Source organism: Glycine max, chromosome 1 (assembly GCF_000004515.6).
Source record: "Glycine max cultivar Williams 82 chromosome 1, Glycine_max_v4.0, whole genome shotgun sequence".
NCBI lineage: Eukaryota > Viridiplantae > Streptophyta > Magnoliopsida > Fabales > Fabaceae > Glycine > Glycine max.
In genome coordinates this window covers 3679403-3689886 of record NC_016088.4, presented here as the reverse complement: position 1 = coordinate 3689886, position 10484 = coordinate 3679403, and the positions used below count along the sequence as shown (strand labels likewise).

General features: G+C 35.6%; 1 protein-coding gene and 1 long non-coding RNA gene across 2 annotated transcripts; one reads left to right on the top strand and one right to left on the bottom strand.

Moving 5' to 3' along the window:
* Positions 1-2036: 2036 nt before the first annotated feature.
* Positions 2037-5672, bottom strand: LOC102660000 (putative disease resistance protein RGA3). The gene is made up of 2 exons (XM_006573003.4): positions 3039-5672; positions 2037-2357 (listed from the first exon to the last, which is right to left on the bottom strand). The coding sequence occupies exons 1-2, from the start codon at positions 5617-5619 to the stop codon at positions 2326-2328; spliced, it is 2613 nt and encodes an 870-aa protein (XP_006573066.2). The 5' UTR covers positions 5620-5672; the 3' UTR covers positions 2037-2325.
* A 266-nt stretch (positions 5673-5938) lies between these two features.
* LOC113000751 (uncharacterized) lies at positions 5939-8210 on the top strand. Its single transcript, XR_003266058.2, has 2 exons — positions 5939-6071; positions 7920-8210. It is a non-coding gene; the product is annotated as an uncharacterized lncRNA (long non-coding RNA).
* Positions 8211-10484: the final 2274 nt, after the last annotated feature.

Sequence of the window (10484 nt, the reverse complement as noted above, 5' to 3'; positions counted from 1 at the left end):
AGAATACCAAGACCTGGGATCTTTGATGGCATGCACTTGTTGTGCTGACAGGTTTTACATTGGGACACAAAGGTTTTGATATCTGTTGAAATGCCAGGCCAAAAGAAAGAAGTTGATGATCTTGCAAGGGTAGGCTTCACTCTTGAATGACCAACACGAGTAGTGGTATGGAATTCTGTAATTAATTTGGTTCGGAGATCTTGAACATCAGGGACAAATAGTCTATACTCTATGCTTGAAGAAGACTAATCCCTTGGACATTCGGTAAAGGGTTTTTATATTTGCATATGTTTGACATTTTTTAGACAACTCTTTGCAAGTCTCTTGTTCGATTGATATAACTCTTGCATGGTGGTAAATATGTCTGGAACTGGAGAAGAGATGACCATTAGCACATCTTCATATTCATCTTGGCATCTAGACAATGCGTCAGCCACATGATTTTCCTTTCTAGGCTTGTAGGTAATATCATAGGAGAACCCTTGAAACTTATAAGCCCACTATTGTTGCTCAGGGGTCTGGATAGCTTGTGTAAGCAAGTGGTGAATGCTTTGTTGGTCGGTGAAAATCTTGAAATGATGCTAGATCAGGTATTGTCTCCATTTTCTAATAACCTCTGTCATTGCATACGTCTCTTTGGCATACGTTGACGCTTGTTGCATTTTGTCACACAATTACATGCTGAAGAAGACTAATGGACGACCTTACTGTGTGAGGACTGCACCCACCGCCGTGGCCGAAGCATCCATTTTAATATGAAATGGTAGCTTGGAATTTGGGAGACTAAGGACAGTAGAATTTATCATGGACTCTTTTAACTGCAGGAATGTCTGGTTTGTATTTGAATTCCACCTAAAACTTGTTAGTGGACTTCAGCAAATCCGTGAGAGGTAACATGGAAATGAGCCGAGCCGCTTGTCAAGGGCCTATGGCTTGTCTAAGGCTCGGCTCGGCTTGATTTGTTTACAAGAGTTCATTTACATGTGGAAAGTCTTCAAAAAGAAAAAGACTTAAAGTTAAAAGGATAATGCAACCAGATTAATACTTTCAAAGAAAAAAAGTTTTGTAAAGACATTTTCAAACAATTTAAATATTTTTAATATCAGTATAAATCATCTCTAATCCATATATTTTTTAATATTATGTTCTTTTTTTTATTTTCTTTTGATATACTTTGTGTAAAATCTAACTTCCTTAGTGTAATTTTTTTCTCTGAGCTTCCGTTAGCCTTTTATTTTGAACGTTTGTTGTTGGCGATGTATGTGTGTTATTTATAAATATATGATGAATTGGGTGGTTTTTTATCGTCGAAGAAAAAGAGGTGCATAATTTTTAAAAAAAAACATACCGATTGACAATCTGTATGGTTCATACGGATTGCTGATTTGTATGGCCTTACAGATTGTTAATCTGTATGTTTCATATAGATTGTTGATCCGTAGGTTTTTTTTTAAGAAATAAAATTATAAATATATATTTTTAATTTGTTTTGTAGTGTAATTTTTTTAATAGTTTTAGCAATTTTATAAATATGAATTTTAATTTTTTTAAAAATAAAAATAAAAAAAACTCATACAGATTGATGATCTGTATGAGTCATATGGATTGTCAATCCGTATGACTCATACGGATCAACAATCCATATGATTTTTTTAAAAAAAATTATTATTTATTTTTAAAAATTAAAAAAAAAACTCATACGAATTGTTGATCGTCATGAAAAATATCAAATAACCAATGTAAATCCATATATATAAAATGTAAATCGTCGTGAAAATGTCAAATAACCAATGTATAAAGTATTTTTTGTAATAATGAACTTTTGTTTTTGGTGTTGTCTACTTGTGTTTTTGGATAAAAATTTTAAACATTAGAGAAACCTCTAACCAAGTCAAAATATCTTGTTTTCATATAAGCTTAATAAAACATGAAATTAAGAGTTATTTTAAAATAATTAATATAAAAAAAAGCCACAAGATCCACTATTGGAAATATTGACATATATACAACACTTATACCTTTATTTTGAGAACACAAGATCTTGTCTATTTTGAGAACACTAGCCCACCAAACAATGTCAAACTTTTACCTTTTGAAATACTGACGTATATGCAACACTTATTATAAATACATTGATAAAAAAGACATGTGATATAAAGATATAACTAAAAGAGCCATGAGAGGCCGAATAAACAAAGGAACAAACAATACAAATATATAAAGATTGTAGCAACCTGTTTGTCAAACCTTCAACTAGACATGGTTGTGAAGTTAACTTAAAAGGAGAACACACATAAATCTTCAAACAAGGTCTGCGCCAATAATCTAACTTTTATGTCTCTCCAAGTTTGAGAATACTGATCATAAGGAAAAATATATGTTCATCAGTTATAGAATAAAACAATTTGTGCAGTGTTAAAAAATAAGATGAAAATCTAAAGTCTAATGACTGGGCACTTCAAACACCACTAAGTAGAAAAGTGCTAAATGAAATGCTAGTAAGTAGAAAAGTGTCAAATTGAAATGGTTTGTTTTTCTTAATTAAAGAACAAAAGATGTATAAGAAATTCAATTTTTAGATCAAAAAATATTTTGAATTCTCAATTGAAACATATAGGGTGATTATTGGGCTTTGATTACTGGAGCACTTTAAATTGTTCTTAGATGTTAGAATTAAGGATATGACAAAAAAAGAAAGAAATCCAATAAATATATAGGAAATAAAACACAATAAATGCGAACATTTATATGACTTTGTTTGGATATGTAAGATCCTAAAATTTTGTGAAAATAACAAATTTTACTCTTTGAAATTTTAAAACTCAAACTAGTCTGAATAGACACGTTGATACAGTTTGCAAGAAAGATACTGTTAAGAGTATGACATGAAAGGGGAACATTATTTGTAGATATATTTGTGGTAATCTGACTATGACTAAATAGAAACATTTAAAAGGATGAGTAAAACTTTGTAAACTTGAAAAAAATTTAACTCAAAATAAAAATAATAACATGAGATAAAAAGAGGATATTTTAACCTTTTATAAGATAACCATTCACTCTAATTTCTGGAAATTGAGCTATTTTTGACAAGGCCTCCCCTGTTTCCTTCCCACATTGCTTCTCTAACTCAGGGCAGCCCCAAATCCTCAACATTTTCAGACTGCCAAGGCTTAGGCTCATTGGAAGACTCCTCAACTTGGAACAGAAACCAATAGCCAATTCATGAAGCAAGGGAAGGTTTCCAAGACATTCAGGCAAGGATTCTAGGTTTCTAAGGTAATATAGTGATAATGAATGCAGGACAGTCATATGTTGTAAAGCTTCATGCAAACTGTTTATCTCTCTGCATCTTTCAATCCTCAAATACATGAGAGAAGGACTAAATATCCATTGTGGGAAGTAAGCACCTTTATATCCTCCCACCCACAAACTCTGAAGTTGTTGGGTATCTGGGTGAAGCACTTCAAGAATTTCCTCAACATTTTCTTGTAATTCCCACTCTTCATCATATCTGTCCCATGACAATGTCAACTTATTCAGTTGCTTACTTGACATATTGGCATCACTGGCATCCTTTACACTTTTGACTTTCCCCAAATGTTTGATCTCAAGATCTCCTTTAAGCTTCAATGCTCCTAGTTCTACCAAAAGGAACCCTCTTTCCTTGCCAACAAAGTACTTGGTTAAACTCCTTAGGGAAGTTAACTTGGCAATCTGAGGAGGCAAGCTTGATAGTTTGTAGCAATCCTTCAAAGACAGTTGTTGTAGATATTTTAAGATTATCAAACTGTTTGGCAACATTTGGAGACTACGACAGTGGTCTAATTTCAGTATCTGCAAATTCCATAATTTACATAATGATTCTGGAAGAGTTTCAAACTCGCCCCCAGAAAGATTCAAGTACCTTAGATGTTTTAAATCACCAATTGAAGATGGCAATTCTTCCATTTCTCCTAAGTGAAGCATCCGCAAAGAATAACATTTCAATACATCAGGAGAAAGTGCACCACCACGCTGATGTGGCAATAAATAGGTCCTCAAAGATTTCACTTGATGCAACTGGATTGAATCGGGCCTCAGCCTATGATCTGAGAGATGGTGAATTCTTTCAGTCCAAGTAGATCCATCATTGCCTTCTGTGACACAACAAACATCTTCTGTAACAGATCGTGCAAGATCATGAACAAGATTATGCAACTTAAAACTTGTAACTTTGCCAAATTCATCTTTCTCAATATCTTGAAAAAATGATCTCCAATATAGTTCATTCCATAGATCCTCACCAACATCTTCAGCATCTAATCTTTCATTGGATAAAATAAATCCATTAGCCATCCAAAGTTCAATTAATTGCTGCTTCCATATTCGTTCATCTTTGGGAAATATTGCACAATAAGCAAAACATTGTCTGAGTCTTATTGGTAACTTAAAGTAACTTAATCTTAGGGAAGCCATTATGGAGTTATCTTCGAGTGATAACTCCAAAAGGTTTCTTCCCTTAACATTCATGAACCACTCATGTTTCTTTCTTGCAGAATGTAAAAGACTTCCTAGTGCTTTTGCAGCAAGAGGCAATCCACGACACTTCTTTACTATCTCCTTCCCCATGTTCTCAAGCTCTACCTCATTTGGTCCAAAGGCTTGGTGCTTAAACAATTCCCAACAATCATTGTCAGATAACAAAGATAATTCATGAGGAATTTTTATTGTTCCCATGATTTCTGCAACCTTTGATAGACGGGTAGTGACCAAGATGGAAGCGCCCTTTGCCCCACAAGCCAATAAAGATTTCAACTTCTGCCAATTCTCTTGCTTATCATCCCACACATCATCCAAAACAAGCAAATATCTTTTTCTTTGAAGCAGATCTTGAAGTCTTCTTTGTTGTGGCTCAAGATCCAAATCCTCACAAGCATGCCCAGATGCTGCTTTGATGATAGCTTTTATCATTCTCCTCAAGCTGAAATCTTCTGAAACACATACCCAAAATCTTAACTCAAAGTGACTGACTACCTTCTTATGATTGAAGACGAGTTGGGCAAGTGTTGTCTTTCCAAGTCCCCCTAGACCAACAATTGGATAGACAGATAAATCCTCCGATTGAGGAGCATCATCAACCAAAAAATTTACAATTTTATCCTTATCTTCTTCTCTTCCATAGATTTGTCGATCAGTTATGGATGATGTGGTTTTCCGCCACTCAATGACTCGACTTCTCTCAAGAACCATCTCAGTCAAATTAAACTTATTCCTTTCATCAGAAATTTCTTCTAACATCTCTCTTACCCTTTTCATTTTCTTAACAATTTTGTAATGGAAAACAACATGCTTGGGAAGAAAAGAGGATAAGTAAGAGCTTTGTACCTTGTTTGATGGACCACACTCGTCCAAGATGTCATCCAGGATGCGAGCTGCATCCTTTAGCTTTCCCAGCCAATATTTAATACCTATGTTTGAGAATTTTTTCTCCTCAGCATCTTCAAGCGTAGCCTTGATTGTAGTGAGCAAGCTGGCAATCCTTTTCATGTCTTCATCGAAACCAAAGAATAGTCCTAGCTCCTTTTGAATGAGCGAGTTCAATTTCTCAAGCACAATTTCAACAACAGCCTCAGCCATATTAACTTTACAAGATGAAAATGGAAGAGGGATTGTATGAAGTAACTAGGAAAGTTGTGTGGGCTTAACATGTGAAAAAGTTGCCTACTAATGGCAATATTGGAATAATTTGTAAGCAAGCAAAGGTGTCTCAACCAGTCAGGCAGGGATCACTTATGAAGCAATCTTAGAATAGTCTGTAGATGCGGAACCAGCTGCATGCACAAGGCAGCAGGGTTCTCATATGCATTGCATGCCTTTTAAATATCCAAGGGGTTTGGAGTACCATTATTATGTGAGAAGCTTCATGTTGGTGATGATGGTTTTGATTACCAGTCACCCAAATCAAAGAAAAATTGATCAATGTTCTTATATAAAATAAATTACAGAAAGAAAAAATCCCCATGTGCTCTCTCAAGTAAAATAAATTACAGATAAAAGAGGAGTGCTTTAACAATGAGCTTAGTAAATTGGTACGTATATATACTGTTTTGATCATTGTTTTACAATCACTTTTGGAATATATCAGCTGGCTTTCTGTTTATACGTATGTTCAAACTTCAAAATGTGGTTTTAAATTTTACCAAAATAAAAGATGCACTTTTAGATGCCTTGTTCTTTTTGTTGTTTAGTGATGTTTGTTGTAGAAAGTTCTCCTGTACCGATGGCTGCAGGAGAGCTTAAAATCAGTGTTAAAACGATCTGAGGATATGTATGTATTGGATCATCAAGGTGTATGTTCTTTTCAGAGCAGATCAGATCTACCTGGATGTTCTATTTATCAGATCAGAACAGATATATTAACCAAAACAGTTTTCTTTGTTTCTGTTGTTTTTCATTTACAAATATCTACCTGTATGTTCTTTTTTTAGCATCTCTACCTGTATGTTCTGTTCTTGTTTGTGTGTTTTTTTTATAAAAGACAATGTTATCTGATTTTTTGTTGAAAATATCTTTCTGTATTATTTGAGAGAAGTGTTCTTCTGAAAGTACGTGAGATTTTAGGTTCTGATTTATGATATTTTTATATAACGAATTTTAGTTTGTTTCTGAACTTTTTTTTTAATCCGTAGTAATATTTATTTTTTTGGATACGGATTCAGAAATAGGCATTAGCTGTGGGATACCTACTTTTTTTTTTCTTTCTCACCTTTTCCTTTTTCTTCTTATTGTTCTTTTCTTGATGGCAGCATTTTTTATTTTTGAACCATATTATTATTGGTAAATATATTATTATGATGAAAAGGGCCATATTTTTCCTCTCTGTTTCTGAGGTCATAGAAATAGATTTATTATCTGCCAAATAGATTTTCATTCCCTAACAACTTTTATTTGAGATTCGTAGCTGCTGCAAGCACAGTTCAGTTAGGTGGAAAATAAAGAGTAAATAATTGCATTGATGGAAGTTCTGATCAATTCATTCCTAGGCTTAAAACCTCTCAATCAATAGATCATAAATAAGGAAAATAATATATTTGATTTATTGGAACTTGGCTTAGTAGTTAGTACCTATCATGAGTTATATTGAGTAATGGGTTTGCCTTATTGTAGGTTGTGGATTTGTACTGTATTCCTTTTGTGATTTTATATTTTATGACATTTGTTTGTAATTATGCTTTGCTTTCTGTTTGAGGTTGCTGAGAATCTCTGTTGGTGTCAGGATTGCGCAAATCAGTCCTGCAGACCAAACCAGTAATTGAACATGTGTTTCTTACGCTAAGTGCTCAATTGATTAATTTTGTTGATCACCAGACATAATAGATTGATGAACTGTAGATTGTAGAGGCTGGACTCCACTGTCTCAAATTTGATAATTGTTACTAGTATTTTTGTTGGAGATCACACATTTCTGCTTTCACCTTTGTTACAGTAATTGCATGCAACCTAAAGTTAGTCACGAGAGTAAGGGGTATAAGTATATGTGTTGTGTCAATTATTTCTCAACAAAAAGTGCATAGAATCTCTTTTAGGCAAATTCTGTCTTTTTTCTGATATATTGATGTTGCCCTTGTGGTTGAGCCTATTTGTTTTTGGCATGATAACCTATTAACATTTCGAAAATCATAATTGTAGACTGGGTTACAGTTAAGCTCTTATATGATGTTATTTGAGACATCTTTTGATCACTTATCTCTAGATTCTGTGTTTGAAATTTTAATTACCTCATGTCAGTCTTATGATTATGATCAATGTGCCTATTAAACATGGCTGTATTGCAAGTTTGTTTTCCTTATTTAGAATACATTTTAAGCTTCATTTTTATTTTTTTGCTAAAAACCCATTGACACAGCAGTATATGATAAATAATGTCAAATTTTTAGGTATTGAATTGCTTGTTCATGAATAAGAGACTTCTTGGATTGGGAGGCATCACCAAGGAAGGATATTATATATTTGAGTTGGAATCTCAAGTTGCAATTTTCAAGTATATTCTACTTCACAGTTCACAATAAGGGTTTGTAAGAATTCCACTCCAAACAAAAATCACTCCTTAACCACACGACCCACTCAATTTTAATCCATGATGAACCATTTTTTTCTTCAAACCACATTTTATGTTCCATTTGAATCTGGCCTTTTATTCTATAGAGTATCCGAATTGGAAACCAAAAGCCATTTCTTGTGAGCCGAATGATTCTTCAAAATTACTTGGTCTAAGTTACAATTTTGATGCTATGCTCATGAGTGATTCTTCAAAATAATGATCACTGTCATAGAATTAAGAAATGTTTAGGCAGCAGTTCATCTTACCATCAACCCATTACTAAATAATGTGCAAATAATTCTTGGATAGAAGCTCAAGCATTAAGATAAGAAAGAACAACTTTTTATAATTGATGAATTTCATCTCTCATACTCGTGTCATAAGTTCCATGAGAAGGAACATATCGCTAATTATAAAAAAAAAAAAAAAAAACAAAGTTGAGGACAATAATCATCTTTTTAAATATAGGAACTAAGACCGATTTTGACAAAAAAAAATAGAGACCTAAAAACATGTTTTATCATATTGATAATTACTTGAATTATGTATCCGAAAACAATTACCAAAATTTTTAAATGTTGATTACTGTTCTCATTCAATTCTCAAAATTACCGTTTCAATGTCCTTCAATTTAATTGTCATCGAATAGGTAATCAGAAAAACATGTTTCCGGATTACTTACTCTGAAATTGATAGCACCAACGTCACCAAGGTAGCAGAAGATAACACAGCTTCACGTAATAACTGTCCACGAAGGGTTATCTCACGCCCAAAGCATTTGGAAGATTACGTGTAAATGCATACATGACCACTAGTTAGTTACTTGCTAGTTAGGAAGTTCGTTAGTTAGTTACAACGGCTTGAGGGTTGTTAGTTGCTATAGCAAAAGTTGTTATTAGTCGTAGCCATGATAAGCCAGTGTATAAAAGGGATATCACGTGCATGAATAAAGTCATAAAAAGAATTATCTCGAGTATTCTTAGTTTAGCACAGGAGGTACCTTGACCTCGAATCCAATGCATTTTCCATCTTTCCTTCCTCTCGCTCATAACATCTGGTCCGACCTGCTATCATGGTCGAACACGGAACCCGGCGCACCACCACCGACAAACTGGAAGAAGCCATCTCCGTCCTCTCCGAGAAGCATTCCGAGCTGGCCAACAAGGTTGACGCCATGTGTGAACGATTCTCTCACATGACCTCTGCACCTCCTCCACATTCATAGCCTCCTACTCCTCAGCGTCCTCCAGTCAAGCTTGATGTCCCTTGTTTCGACGACCACGATCCATTAGGATGGATCTTCAAAATTTCTCAATTTTTTAATTACCAGGGGACGTCGAAAGAAGACCGCACCACTGTCGCCTCCTTTTACCTCGACGGAGCCGCGCTCAGGTGGTTCCAATGGATGTTTAGGAACGGCTTCATCACGTCTTGGCCAACTCTACTCCAGGCAATTGAGACTCGCTTCGCTCCTTCATTCTATGATGACCCCCGCAGCGCATTATTCAAGTTGGTACAACGAAGTTCTGTCACGTAGTATTTGACGAAGTTTGAAAGATTAGCAAACCACATCGCCGGTCTCTCCCCTCCCGTACTACTGAGTTGTTTTATCTCCGGCCTTAACTGGAGATTCACCGAGAAGTACAGGGACTACAACCTACATCATTACCTCACGCGACAGCTCTTGCTCGACTCCAAGAAGACAAGCTCAACGATCGCCGGAAACACTCTCGATCTCCTTTTCCCCCTCCACAACCACAAGCCTTAGCACCTCCTAACCAAAACCAAACACCTCAACTTAAAACTCTGTTTATTCAGCGTACCCAGGAGGATATGGCCTACAGGTGCGAGAACGGCCTGTGTTACAACTGTGATGAAAAATGGAACTCATCTCATCGTTGTAAGGGCCGAGTCCTATTCTTCATTGTGGATTCCGATGACCCTTCTCCTTCTGAATTCATCTCACCGGAAAACCCAAACCCTCCAACTGTCAAACCTACTCCACCCTTTGACCCTACCCCACTGCAACCTCACATCAGTCTCCACGCCATGGCTGGCGTCCCTGCTACCGATACATTCCGCCTCTACGGAGTTGTCAATCATGCTCGTGTCACCATCTTGGTAGACAGTGGTAGTACTCACAACTTCGTACAACCACGAGTTGCGAAGTTCCTCAACCTACCAATAGAGGATACGATACCCCTTCGAGTGATGGTGGACAATAGTTCTGTTCTGGATTGCCGACAGCTCTATTCCGCCACTACCTTGTTCATTCAGGACCATCCTTTCACGGTGACACTACGCATCTTACTGTTAAGTTGTGCCGACGTCGTGTTAGAGGTAGAGTGGCTACGCACCTTGGGCCCAATCATTACTAATTACACCTCCTTTACCATGCAAT

Excerpts from the sequence above, each read along its gene's own strand:
- LOC102660000 (XM_006573003.4), bottom strand. The coding sequence starts at position 5,619 with ATGGCTGAGGCTGTTGTTGAAATTGTGCTTGAGAAATTGAACTCGCTC. Across the intron at positions 2,358-3,038 it reads GAATGGTTATCTTATAAAAG|TATTCTCAAACTTGGAGAGA; the intron begins GTTAAAATATCC and ends CCTTATGATCAG.